This window comes from Aptenodytes patagonicus, chromosome 7 (assembly GCF_965638725.1).
Source record: "Aptenodytes patagonicus chromosome 7, bAptPat1.pri.cur, whole genome shotgun sequence".
NCBI classification, from domain to species: Eukaryota; Metazoa; Chordata; class Aves; order Sphenisciformes; family Spheniscidae; genus Aptenodytes; species Aptenodytes patagonicus.
In genome coordinates, this window is record NC_134955.1 from 55,647,038 (window position 1) to 55,662,250 (window position 15,213).

General features: G+C 39.0%; 1 protein-coding gene across 1 annotated transcript in view; it reads right to left on the minus strand.

Moving 5' to 3' along the window:
- BTBD7 (BTB domain containing 7) overlaps nt 1-15,213 on the minus strand; it is a 57,798-nt gene that overhangs the window by 16,315 nt on the left and 26,270 nt on the right. Inside the window, 3 exon segments of the mRNA XM_076345334.1 lie at nt 664-739; nt 2,136-2,344; nt 13,985-15,064. Of these exon segments, the coding sequence (XP_076201449.1) occupies nt 664-739; nt 2,136-2,344; nt 13,985-15,064 (1,365 nt within the window).

Genomic DNA, 15,213 nt, shown 5'->3' on the forward strand with positions numbered 1-15,213 from the left:
TGAGCACAGAAAAGTAAGAGACACTGCAGGGTTTTTTTTATTTGAAGAATTAATTACAAGAAAAATAATTCTGAGACAACAGGAAATCAACAAGACTTAAAAATCAGACCATCGTAGAGGTTGAAAGGACCTCTAGAAGTTTGGTCCAGCCACAACCACCGCCCTCTCCCCACACCTCCCCAGGCAGGGTAGAACAGGTTGCCCACAACTATGTCCAGTTAGGTTTTGAACACCTCCAAGGATGGAGACCCCATAACTACTCCAGGCAACCTGTTCCAGTGTCTGACCATCTTCAGAGTTTCTTGTGTTTAAACAGAATTTCCTGTATTTCAGTTAATGCCTCATTGCCTCTCATCCTGTCCTGGGTGCCAAGAGAAGGTGTGGCTCTATTTTCTTTGCTTCCTGCCATTAGATATTTATAGACCTTGCTAAGATTCCCCCCTAAGCCTTTTCTTCTTGAGGCTAAACAATCCCAGCTCCCTCAGAATGCCGGTGTTCTCATTTTTTAGAGAACAAAATCTTTAAAAAAGTGCATGTGTTTAGTTTTGACCATACTATGAACAAAGTAGATTAAATTTCCTTAAGTTACAGATCACCCAAAAAAGAACTTCCATACATTTTGGTTTATTTGGTTTAGTACTGTGTGGTTTAAAGGATCCCTACCTCGATCTGCTATTCTCTTCATCAACTGGTGTTCTCCCCATTTAATCAGATATTTAAGAATATCTTGTTCACTTGCCTGGTAGAAAGAGAAAGTCAGCAATCTGTATATGCTTAATGACACACACACACAAAAAAAAGTCACATACACAGGTCTTTTACAGCTATAAAGAAACACAACTGTACCAAGAGAGGAATAAGCATTTGTACTTTATGATCTGCTATACCTCTTCCTTCAAGTATTTTAGGGTAGTACTACTGGTATATTACCACCGTAATTTCTAGATTCATGTCACTTATTGAATCCTTAAGAAGAGGGAAAAAAAGAACAAAAAAAGAACTTTTCTACAGAAGGAAAAATTTTGTCTAGCATGAAAACTTACAGGTATTAAATCTGAATGATTAAGGTTAATTGAAAGGGGCAGCTCTAATACTGGGTGTTTGGATCTCTTGTTTAACATTAAAAATTCAGCATCTGCACAGCCTAGAAAGCTATGAAAATAATCAAACCAACTAAATTATAATCTAGGTGAAGAGAAAGATTCAGTAATACTATAAACAAAACAACTTTGCTTTGTCCATACCTATATACATGTGCTAACCACTCAACATTTTTAGAGGAAAAATTTAAATTTTTCGGTACCTGATTTTATCTACCTAATTTCTTAACAAGTAGGGTGGGAAATTCAGTCATAATACACAGTCTCATGGAAGATTAACAGTACTGTTATTGTAAATCCTGAAGTGTTTAAAGTAAACAAAAAACTTTTTTTAAAAAACACTTTAAATAATCTCTAACACTTTATACTTCAAAAAAAAAGGTAAGATTGGGATGGATACAATTAAAAAAATTCCAGTCATCTTTAAGCTATAAAAGACGGGTCATCATTATAAAGATATCTTCCCCTGAAGAGAAATGGCAGCAAAAATCCACAAGCTTTCTATTAAGTCAGTATGGTTTCCTCTCCCTAAAACCACACAATCACTGAAGAAGAGTCACAAAAAAGAAATTCTGCAATACTTGTCAAAAAAGGTATTTTTATGTCTCCCCTAAAAAATAAGCCTTCTGAACAATTACTAGTTTATTAGCTCCCACTGCCCCCAACTAGGATGTATGTTGCTACAGCAAAACTACCACCACCACATAATTTTTATAAAACACTTAAACATGCAAGGCAAACGTTAGGTTCAGAAATGGTTCTTTTAAAATAATTCGCAACCATTTCTAAACTATTATTAGGCTTCTAAACAACAGCATATACCACCAGTTTCAGTTGTGTTACAAGCCAAAAATAAAATAGTTTTCTTAATCACTACTTCAATTTCATTTTTTACATATTATAAAGGAATGCTCAGTGTGCATACAAACCCACTCTTGCCTACAATTTAAAATGAGCTACTCCCAAGCACTTCTAGTAACAGCGTAACATATCCTCCTTCAAGCAGGACCAGCTGTATTCTGCATTGCAGGTTACCTGTAAATAGTCAGACTGAATAGCTGTGAGCAGGTGGTCCTTGCTGAGTTCATAGAAGACATCTGAAGTCATGACCTGGGTAAACTCCTCACAGAGGAAATGTAGTGCTTGACGATGTACCCACTTGGAACCATACGGCTGAGAGCTCCACTTCAGAATGGCAATTAAGGTGTCCAGTGAGATGCTCTCAGCAATAATATCTTCACAGCCTAGGAAACAAAAGCAAAAATCAATGATGTTACAGAGGCACTTTGATCCTGAAGGAATAATACATATGGCTAAATCTGTAATATAAACAGTTATATGACTCCCAGTGAGAATAGAAACAGAAGCACCCTACAGACCAAGGTTGCAAACGGGGTTAAATTCTGACTAAAAGTATAATAATTTTAGTTGTGGTTTAGGATTCCAACTATACAGTCATTTACCTTTTGGTGGCACATGAAACATCATGTCTTCTGGCATGCCTGGATGAACAACCGGAAAGCTAGTTCAGCCCTGGTAGAACCTCCTTTGGTTAATATGCATTATCTGACTGTTTAACACACTTTAAAGTTGCAGATTTGAATTTGAGTCACTATTGTTTAGAGCAGATTCACAGAAGCCTATAAGCTGTAACAGAGGTGGAATTTTCATCCATATCACTTTGCATGTGGACCCTCCTCAGACAGACCATGCAGAGGAATAGAAACAAAAGTTGTGATGTATTGTTGGTACTCAGCTACTCAGCACAGGATGAGGGCAGCAAAGCATCATTTTCTGACTCACAGAGAAGGCAGGAAGCAGCAGGTGGTTGCTCTAGGCCACCACCCTGGCCTCCCTATCAAGCAAGGCACAGGGGGTGCCAGGACAGGGAGCACCTCCTCTGATAGGGAAGCAGAAAGTGAAGCATCCAAGAGGCAGGTATTCTGACCCGTGGCGAGTCTGCTACAGTTTCTTTGTACTCACTGCTGCATTAGGATTTACTCTTTCACAGAGTACATGTCTTCTGAAGAAGAGACAGGGGATATTTTAAGTTTCCTGAATGGAGATAGAGCAGATTTGGGAGAAATGAGGGGAGACGTACCACGGGAAGGCTGAAGACACAGGTACTTGGGGTTACTGTGTTAAAACAGATGGTACCACAACATTGATAACCTGAAGTCTCCATTAGCACTTTGCTGATTGCATTTGTACATCTGGTTTACATATACACAGAATACTACTTCTATTTGTACCATAAAGATAGCAATTTAAAGAAAAAAAAATCCTATTCTAGAATTATACATTCCAGTCTCAACCCACTACAGCCACAAAATCACAGCTGTGCTTATGCCCATGAGAGGTCCCCAGACAATTCAGAGCAGCATGCTTACACTGCAATTATTTCACATTTCATATACCATCATTTTCAAGGATATTTAAAAACTAAACTTTGACAGTTGTTTAGAGAACTGTATCTCATTACTGAAGCTCTTAGACTAAGCTGAGTAAAAGAGTGTTTAGCACAGTAATCTTCATATTTGTCAAGACAAAGATCAAAGAGGCTCTCCTGATGCTATGTATTTTTGAACTGGTTGCATACATGCAAGACACACTAGCAGCAATTAATACAATTAAAAGAAAATCTTACTTTTCTACATAGGCCAGCATACGGAACATAAGCATTGACTTCATTTCTGTTGCAACTAATAAGGTGAAGTTAAGGAGTAAGTAGTAACAAGTGAACATGCTACTTCAAGTAGAAAGGTATCTGTCAAAGGAACTACTACTTAGGAGCAAAGTCACTGAAAAGGGAAACTTAAACAGTAAAGAAGGTACTAGGAAGCAACAGTTTAACCATAAGGCAGATTATAAATTTACCTGTCCTATTAAACACACGCATTTCTACTTAATACTATAAAAAGCCACCATGTTAATTATGAGAACAATATTCTGCCATTAAAATTTTTTAAACTTAAGTATAAAAAAAATACAGTGAATATAATAAATACAGTCAATGCTCAGTGAGAATGTTTGCAGCAAGTTCCAGGAATATGTCTGAATATATACGTAGTTTTGGAAACAGTTTTTATTTATTTTCTAAAGGAATTTATGAGAATAATACCTGTCCCCCCAACAGTAATAAATTTTACACCAGTTCATACTTAAAACAAATTTTCCTCAACAAACACTTGGATGATTTGTTTTTCACATGCCTGATTCACCCGAGAAAAGGAAGGCCATATATCAATGCAGCCACTGACAGAAGGGCTAGCAAAAGCATACACATTTCTGAATGATGCATTAAAAGCAGCATTACACTCTTCATACCAAGTTAGATTCTCCATTTGCTTTTGACAAAGGGGTAAGTGTTGAGTCATGTTTCAACACACCTCCTTTGTCCTTTACCATTACCGAAGTAATACAGCACTTCTCAGAGCTGTTACCATTAGGTTACATATTATTATTACTACAAGTAAGAACAGATGCCTTGCTACATATACTGACCTCTAACCTGCATGGTGAGGACTAGCCTAAAGCAAGCAGTGAACACGCAGCAAAGATTGGTTGGAGGCACTTGGAACATCAGCCCAATCATCACTGGTACACATGACAGCAGAGGATGAGAACTGCTCCAAAACACACTCATTGGGTTTTGGTACAGGTTAGAGAAACTGCCACCTCTAGATGGGGGAATTCCCCAGAAGCCTGAAGGATAAACCTCACTCTGAAGCCTTAAAATTCTGGTCAAGAGTCTGAAAAACAGTGTTTAAAAAACCCACCTTAAAAAAAAAAGCTCAAAATGCTTCAGCATATGTCAGAAATATGTGTAAATGACATCTGAAGCTTTCCACTTCAGGATCCATTTTTACTTACAATTTTCCTTACATTTTTACTTACATAGTTAATGGCTGACATATTTAACTTTGTCATGTGAGTCCCTCTTATCTTCCCTTTTGGGGCTCAAAAAAGGAAAATGTTAAGTTAGCAGCAAACCTGGCATGGCAAATGAAAGCTAACCATGACTAGTTGCAGTATGCTTAAAAGAAGACTTTGCTCCACTTTGAAACAATTCTTTAGGGTCATCTGTTGTGTTGCACTAAGTCTTGCCCTGCTAAATCCCAACACAACTTCTTGCATGCAATTATTCTGTCTGCATGCAAGCTAATTTCAGCAGATGATTACATTCCCCTGAAGTCTAACGATTACACATAAGGACTGCTCCATTTCAAAGACAGTATGTAAACCCACTGACTGAAATCAGTCACGAGGAAACTGAAACTGTAAAGGCAAAGATTCACTTATCTCAAAGTGAATGCCATTCATAGTATTTCATCTGATATTTATTTTTGAAACAATAAGGATACCTGTCCCCTGCAAAGACAGAAAACATTTCCATGAGAAATGCAGTTCCAAAGATCTGAGCAACACTGATTTGTAGAAACAGAGCATCACAGCTCAGTCTCAATTCTTCTGTCAAGTCCAATTATTGCACAACTCCCAATAATATGACATCATCAGGTGAAAAGCTCATTTAGGATGCCTAGCAAATGAAACAGTACTTTTCCCAAGTAATTTAGCAATGTGTCAGAACTGCAGGATTATTAAAAGTATTTCTTCCAAAGTAAGCATGAGGTAATAATTAAAGTATTTTCTGAACATCTAAATAAATTGGGGCAACCCAATTCTAGCTATGGAAGAAATCCAGTTTCTTTTCTTCTTTGGCAGAAGGTTTTTTTGCTTTAACAATCAGCCACTTGGCAAAAAAAGCAATCATCTAATAGCCACAATATTGTTCTTCACAGTGGAATAGAGCATTATTCTCCTATGAGTACTGTTTTGCAATATTCAAGCAGCAACAGCCTTTCCAAGATCCATTTGCAGTGTCCCAAAGTGCTCTACCACAAGCTTCTGTGATCATTAGTATCTTTTAAAGATTCAACTTGGAGTCTAAAGAAATGAAAGATGACTATCACATTTTGGACAAATGAGGCTATTCCATGCTCCCCTTTTGCTGGACACCAACGGGTCCTGCCTACAAACCAGTCCTTTCTGCTTCCCCAGTTCTCTCTCAAATGCAATTCCACAGCCCTTCCAAACAGAAATAGCTTGAGCCCATGTTCAGCATGTTAGCTAGTAGCTTGGGATCTTATCAAGACAGTTGACAGACCTAGTAAAGACAAATTAAGTGCCTTCAACACATCAGCAAAAGTGGAATTAAGCAAAGTTTTTACTACAAAATCGTCAGCTTGATTTAACTCATTGTGTGGTGGAGACCTGTCCCCTAAACTTGCGCAAACCAGTGGAGCCAAGAAAAAAAAAAGTAGTAAGAATTCATCTTGTCACTGAACTGGAGTCTAGAAGCTATTCAATGTTTTCTTAAGTTTGTTGCATTAGGAGAGAGCATGCTGGCAATCAGGAACCATACTTTTTGAATTTGCTGGCATGTAGAGAACAGTTCAGAGGCATGACCTGTAGCTAGTCTGGACTGCACCATGTTTGGAAGTTCCAGAGACACTCATCTCTCCCATCCATAAGCACCCTTGCTGTTCTAACCAAGCTTCTGACAGGAAAAGAAAAGAAAAAAAGGAAGACAACATTTGTTCAGCCTCTTTCCCATGTCTTACAGACCCAAAGATGCAAACGTGTCCTGTACTTGCTAAGGATTCCTTAGGAGGCAGCCCACACTCACAGGCTGCAGGAGCAGTCATGGAAGCTTACCACTATACAAGGGGGTTTTAAACCAGATTGTCATCTTCTTACACTCCACATCTCCTACTCTTCTGTCACACTGGTGCTTGGGTGGCCACTCAATGAACTAGTCAACTAATTTCTGTCAATCTTGCTTCCAGCAACATTAGATCACCAATAGCACAAACCCTACTGCCAGCATAGAGAACAGAAACAAGGAGACTAGTGCAGGAGGCAGGGCAGCAGTACCACTTTTGACAGCCAAACAATCTGTGTCAGATTCAAGTGACATCATTCAACTTGAGGCATGGCAATAGGAATTTAGGTTCTCCACAGCAGTAGGCAAAACATCAGTTACAAAAACAGTAAGAGCAAGTCAGAAGACTTACATAGTACAAACAGGAAACTACACCTTTTTTAACTGGTTGTCACATAAACAGCAAGAACCTCTACTTTCCTCTAACTGTATTGTGAACAAGGGATCTTGTTCAGCATCCATCTTCCGGATGCAGGCTGACTTTCCCAGTTTATTAATATTCATTGCCTCCTGGCAGCACCATATTCTCTGTCTTAAAGGAATGCTACAGCTTTCTAGCTTCTTGAAGTTTTAGTGCTTTTCTTTTCCATCTCCTCCCCAAATTGTTTAAAAAAAAATTCTTTAAAAGGAGATTAAGTTAACTATTAACTGATGGCAAGCCTGTAACTTGCAGGTGCATTGTCTTCCACATTTTAGAACTCTGAAGCACACAGGTTTTGGTTACAGGAAGGTGCAAAACTACCTGAATGTTTTGCAGAAAAGACAACAAGAGCTAAGTAGCACTGGACATCAAGAAGGACACAATGGGCATTAGTGGTCAAACACTGTTGAAGTCTATTGCTAAGTTCAGTACCTCTTTTGAGCTATTTTTAATCCCTCTGCTGATTTTTCTAAGCACAAAAATTTAAAACATTGATGTACTCCCATCCTTGAAAGGCTGAATTCCAAGTACATCTATTATGGCACTGTTAGAGTATGTAGTATTGTTTTTTGCTTTATTCAAATACAAAGCTGACGACTTTTAGCACTTCAGATTAACTATTAAAGCAAAAATAAAATATGATCTGCAGGTTAGGTCAGGCAGCATTTTGTGTTATGCTAACCATCCTTCCACAGGGAAAACTCTTAAGTTATGTCGAATCCAATACAGCATATTATCCAGCCATTTGAAATATTAAATTAGGGAGCAGATGAAAACAATACAACTTGTGTTATTTAAAAATATTTTCATTTATGATATGGCAGTTATAAAGCTGTTAAACATTCTAAGATATTTACAGCTGGATTTTTGAAGTTGTAAGTTTAGCCAGAAATATGAGATAATTGTTACACATTTAAAGCATTAAATATTTGTGGCAAAAGCTCTTTATAATGTTTTCTCTCCCAAACAATGAAAATGAATTTACTCTTCTGCTCCCGCCACATGCAAAATGCATTCATTTAGGACGCCTGAAATCTGCATCTACATTTTGGGCTTCTTGCAGCCGTCAGTTGATAATGGCCCTTGACTGGGCTTCAGCATTCCTTAAGAAGCACGTTCAGCAGCAGCGGCAGGCAGCATAGCTGATCCAGCTTAAACAGAAAACAATTGTGGGTCAGAAACAAAAAGCTGCCGACTCAACCATAACAAACCAGAGGGAAGAACTTAACATGGGAACAATGAAGGGCTGAGGAAAGAAGAGCTGATGTTTAGATGGACTGCTGCCAGCCATCACTGTTCAGTATTTAAGCCGTGTATTTCCTACAACAAAGGTGGCTGAAAGAAAAACCTGGAAAGCGACCAGATCTGTTTCTCTGCAAACTATGACATTGCAAACAGATTTTCTGTGCCCAGTTGCACAACTCGGTCAAATTCTTTATCCTTGCATATAACCCTGGAATGTAACCGCTCTAAGGAAGATCCTTTCCACTTTGTGCCTTCTCCAGTCTTCATAATATAAAACCTAGGCAATAATTTCAGGCTTTAGCACAAGCGAATCATTGTAAGGAGATAATAGGTCAGATTTATGTTAATATTTCCTTAATCATACCCAATTTATTTTAAAGTTGTAAGTGCCAGACTAGTTCCTTTGAGAATTCCTACTGTACTGATATATAACTGACACACTTGCTCTAATCTTCCCACAATACATTTGTGTGTAGTTAATACTGCTACTGTAGGCTTCCTGACATTTCAGTATTTCAGTCCTGCTGAGATCAAGGGTACTTTTGATGTCAGGCGATATCTGCCTCTAGATCAAAGGCTGCACTACTGAATGCGGCTTTAAAATAAAAGTTTCTTACTATTTATTCTTGTCAAGGGTAGAGTCAACACCTAAAAATAAAAGGAAAGCAAAAAGTCTGAAATTAACTTATTTTTTGTCAATTTTACTTTAGAAGAGTTTTTGGAATCAGCAGGCAGAAAAGATTCCCAGGCAAAACTATTTCATAGGATCCCAGTATCCAAAAACCTGTAACAGAAAAATGTACTGTACCACCACTGCAGTGAGGCTATTCATGACAGTAAGCAACAGGGCCAAGATGCAGAAGAGGATTCATGTATTTAATATAGCTATCTAATAAAATTAAGATACCTGAAGTCAAACTTCTCTGCAACAGCACTGGATGTGGCAGCGCAGTAAGACTGGAAGGGGGATTATTTTAACAACGCATGATGAACAAGACTAGGGAACTGATCTGGTTTTAATAACTGTGCTACAGAAGAGGAAGGGATAAGTGATTTTAAACCTGATCTTTGTGAGTCAATGTGTTAAAACGGTCACACCAGTACAGCTGACAAAGAGCAGCAAGGTAGCATGAAGACACAAAAGCAGGAGCAGAGTGCAGAAATAAGCAGGCAGAGCACAGAAACGTTCCACTAAGGGATGTGTTTGAACCTGGAAAGGGCTCTAATCCACACAGCCTCTATGAAAGCAGTGAACAGCTTCACTTTTTGGTAATTAAATACTGCAGCACCCCTAATAGCAGTCTCTGTCCTATTAGGTACAAATGGGTTTCAATATGATCAGCTCTATAGATGAGATATGCTTGCTGATTAGTTCATTTATTCAAATTAGTTCATTCAAAGATCCAATTCGGTTTCTCTTGGAAGATAAGTGACAATCATCAGCTGAAACAAATCAAGCTGAAGGCAGAGTAAATTCTAAATAAAGTAGTCTTGCTTTACTTGGACAGTAAAGATTCATAGCATGTACCCATACCATCACTGACTTCATCATAGGGAAACCATCTATTAAAATACAACTGTTGGAAAAAGGAGTATCACTGTGTTAGGAACAGGAAGATCTCCATGGAAAGATCTCCATGGAAAGAGTCAAAGCTGAATCATCTGCTGAAATTGAAGAATAGTGACAATATCTGGATACTTAGAAAGGTCCCTGAAGACAAATCAAACATCTGTTGAAAATAAAAAGAGTCGATCAGAAGCTTTAAAATACACCAACTTCACTTGACACTCAGTTACAAACACCCAGCCAAAACTGGGTAAAAGTGAGCAAAATGAGTTGGAAAGAGTATCCAGACTTACATATAACAAGTACAAAATATTTTCCAGGAAACCAGGGAGATAAGCTTTAGCAAGTTTGCAATTGGCTAGCATGAGTGAACTGAATAAAAAAAAAAAACGAGCCGGGGGTGTGGAAACCTAGAGAAGAAACTTAAGACATTAGCTACTGTGAAAGCCAACTGATGGGATCGGTCAGAACTTGGGCAAAACTGGACACCTGCAGCACAACAGAGTAGAAGAGCGCTCTCAGAGGACCAAGCTAAGAGATTTCATGAGAACTGCCTGCTCAGTGGTCTCCAATATGTACGCAGTGCTGTCTCTTCTAGCCTCACCCTACATAATATCTAGAAGTCAGAAGTATGCTAGCTATGAAATCAGGGAATGGGAAGGACACTACTGAAAAGAAGATCTCTCATCTTCCTCATGTTAAGTATTACAATAAGGGAGGACAAGGTGCTATGGTTAAGTGCCAAAACAAGAATGGCGGTCACTACTAAAGTGCATACTTTGTTAAATGATCTTTTGGTCAAGTGCAGGCATACAGTTTTCCCTGATCAAATAAGCTTCCTTTTAATTTTGATTATAAGATTATACCAGAACAATTCTTCAGTGTCAGCACAGTACCAATGACCTAAACATGAACTCAGCAAATTAAGTATGAAACTATTAGATACTGACTTCACTGGCATACACAGATTTTCTACAGACTGCTTACTGCTTTCTCCTGTAGCTAGGGAATGCAGCACCGATTTGTAAAATCCTAATTATTTCAAGTTAACATCTAGAATTTCAGTATCTGAAGAGTTGCCAAATTTACATTTGCTAGTCTTGATAATATAATAAATTTCAACCCTTGCCTGATTTTACTGCATTTCTCTCTTATGTATAACAACCTCCCCACCCCCCAGCTCACCACTTTTGTGGTCAGACACAGATTTACCAGGGAAAGAAGAAAAGACCTCTGAAGGCCACTGCATCCTTCTACCTCCTCCCAGTGATCACCCCCAAAACTCTACAGCTTTGGTTCATCCAGAGGGCCACCAGGACTGAGCTCGCACTGCTGCGCTTGCTGGTTCCAGCCACCCGAGTGTGCTGCTGAGGTGCTGCAAGTCCAGTGCAGCTCCTGCTGCTGCCTTTCTTTTTCCTCCCCTAGAGGTAGTGTTGGGGGAAAACCTCCAGGGAAAAGTTAAGATCTTGTTACCGCTGACTCACAGAATATGTGTTCCAGAGCAGCACTGGTCTGTAGTGCATTACTGAAAAGAGCACTGGTTTAGGACACACTGATCCAAGCGCACTCAACTTAAAGCAAGCAGAAATAGTGAAACTCAGCATCAAATAAAACATCAGTTCTGTTTTTCAGCATTTACTAACACCTAAAAAATAAAAGCCATTTTCCTATCTGTAAGTCTGCCTAAGTTTCTCTTTGAAGTCCTCTATCTATCATTGCTTATCTGCTTTGATAAAACTTACACTGCTTCATCAGAGCACCTCCAGATCACGGTTGTTCCAGTTTAGGTTTCCAATCCAAGGGAAAGAACTACACCCCGTTCATTTATGAAACGGTGCGTAATTATTCAGTATCTCACTGAGGGCTTCATTCACACTTTAATTCCCTCATTAGTATTCCCTGAGCACACTAAATCCTTTTAGCACTTGTGTATGTGCATGCACCAGAACTGAGAAACTGTACACTTATATCGCCTTTTTAATTTCATCTCATTTTCCTTTCTTGCTTTCAGCCAATCTACTGAGTTGTCTGATTCTCAAGTACTATTAACTTGCAAATATTATATAGGAATGAATTTAACACTGTAGTTCAACTACAGTAAAACTTTTTGCCACTCCTGCATTCCATTCAACATTAAGTTTCTAGGTATACTTAGAGAGGAACAGCAACAAAAATAAGAAGGATGCAGACAGACCGGAGAGGGTCCAAAGGAGTGCCATGAAGATGATCAAAGGGCTGGAGAACCTGCCCTACGAGGAAAGACTGGAGGAGTTTGGTCTTTTCACCCTGGAGAAGAGAATGCTCAGGGAGACCTCACCACAGTACTCCAGTGCCTAAAGGTCAGCTACAAAGAGGACGGTGGCTCTCTCTTCACAAGGAGCCACATGGAGAGAACGAGGGGCAATAGGTGCAAGTTGCACCAGGAGACATCTCGATATATGACATATTTTACAGCGAGAACAATCATTCACTGGAACAGCTTCCCCAGGGACATAGTATAGTCCCCATCACTGGAGGTTTTCAAGATGTGATTGAACAGGGTGCTAGATAACCTCATCTAGGCTCCCTTTCCCACAAAAGGTTGGACCAGATGATCTTTCGAGGCCCCTTCCAACCTGGGCTGCTCTACAATTCGCCGATTCTGAGCCTAAGAACAGCTCATTCACATTCCTGTAGCAGCATACCTCAGAAAACTTATCTCCTTTGTCTTCTGCCACTTTTATTGCAGCAGGATTATTTCAACTTTCAGCATCATCTGAAAATTAGTTTCCTAATACCAGCCTCTACAGAAGATACAATAGTTCCGATTAGTTTCCCATATCTTTATCACTCAGTTTGATATAACTATTAGGAGAACCCATTATAAGTATGATCTCTTCCTGCAGTGCTTATACCTGCTTTTTCCTGCCCACTCCTTAAAGAAGTTTCCTATTTTACTGAAGTCTACTTGATAGTTTGTATTATAACGATTTCAATCTTGTCAAATTTCATTTGATAACTAGAAGTTAGGTATGTACAGATCTACTGTAAAAAGTTATTTTCTTAAAAGAATTAAATTAACTTAAAGAAATCACATTGCTGGTATCTCAGTGAATTCCATTCTCCATTTCTCAGCTCAAAAGTATAATTCTCATTGCCCACCAGCAAGGCCTGAAGCAATTGCCATATCCCATTATGTATAATATAGCCATTAAATAGTTCAAACACCAACAGATGAAACAGCAAGCAAAGCTCCTGCCACCACAAGAGGTATTATTAGTTCACTGGTCAGTGCTCCGACACCTCACCAGAGACTGCAATAACCCTGGCAGCCTCCATGTGCAGGAAGTATGTTATCAAGATTTGAGTGATCTTCAAGAACAATGGACAGAAGTGGAACTTTCTAAAGTCTGAAAATACTGACTGCCCCTGCCTTCAGTTCTGTACGTCAAGAAGTGGATACTAAAGACCTAGGACTAGTGCAATTAAGCTGTTTAAATTTACCTTCCAACAGCAAGATAGCAGGTTTGGTGTACCCCCTTTGACATAAACTACTGAAATAATCATTCACTTCATAACAAGCCTAAGTATTTCCTCCTCTCAACAAGGACCTCTTGTATCCTCCCCGCCATTACACCCAAAAAATGGATTGTAGATGAAAGTAGATAAAGATCAGAAATATCGAGACCAGTTATATATATTTGACATAAGTAGCATGCTTCAATAATCATGCGCAATACAGTTAAAAGCTCTCACATGGCATTTCTTCTGTCCCTAGAAAACACACACACATTATCTACAACTTACAGTTGGAAAATAAATTCCTTTTCTTAAAGGAACTGTCAGCCACTGATAGCAAGACTCAATAGGCATACCTACATTGCAAAGTAGCTAAAAAATTGTTCTAATAAGGTCATATATTCTACAGCAAGGACAGTATTACATACCTTGTGCAAGCATGTTAAACTCCAGGAACAGTGCTATGTGATAAAGCTCCATAGCTTCTTCAGCCCTAGTCATATTTAGTTTTCCTGCTACAAGGGCCTGAACTTCACTTAAACTGCCCACTGAAGGGCTGGAGTGCAAAACCGAGAGGTCCACCACATCTGTATACATACAGTTCAAAATGACCTTAGCATATTTTTTTGGTATGATAGATTCATCCAATATAATTCTAGTTGGAGTTCGTAGAGTTCGGTCTGTGATTTCTTCACCAGTTCGTATCCTCCTTTGCAGCAAGTGACGAAAAAATGGCGATCGTGACGAAATAATAGCTTTATGAGCTCTGAGCTCTTCATCTAGACAGTTCTGACTTCCACCAAAAGTTTCAACTAAGTCAGAGTTGGATGAAAAGCTAAGAACCACATCATAGTAGCACATGTAATCAAACAGTGCGCGCATGTCAACATCTAAGGAATTTGGTGTCCCGAATTCTTCACTAAGCTGCACAAGGATATCAACATTCTGGAATCTTGAATCCTCCATTCCAAACTCGCCCGTATAAAGGTAGTGTAACAAAGCAGAAAACATAGGCATATCTATGCCAGCTGTGTTAATATCCATTATTATTTCTGCCCCATACTCTGGTGAGGAAGAAAGCAGCGTCTTAAAAAATGGACATCTTGCCGCCAATATCGCACGATGCACAGGAAAACAAGTTTCTTGAAATATTAAGTCTACATCAGTACAATATTTGTACTGATAAAGTTCAGCCATGTCTTTTTGTAGCGTCCTGGCTTCTGGTCTTGCCAAATTAGCTTGTAGATAAAGTTCCTTCAAGGCTGACGTCCCTTCGTATTCTTCTACTAATGCATTAACATCTCTGACATCCCAGCCTGAGAGGAGTTCACGCATCTGCTTGGCATGATCAGCAGATCGGCTAGATTTCCGACGCTTAATGAATTTCTTTTTGAGGGTGGCAAGGCCAGAGGTTTTCTTTTTCTTGTCTTGAGGTTTCTCATGGCCATGGTCAAGGCTATACAGCTTTGATTCACAGCCATAACCTTGATGAGAGTAGGATGATGTCCCTGAAGGCAAAAAGGAAAATTAAACACATTTATTCTTTAAATTTAAAAGGAAGGTCCATAACACCTAAACAGTCCATCAATGTCTCTGCAAGTTACGCAGTTTTTCCTTCTCCTCAGATCAGATAATTCAACAAGTTGGAAACCTGACT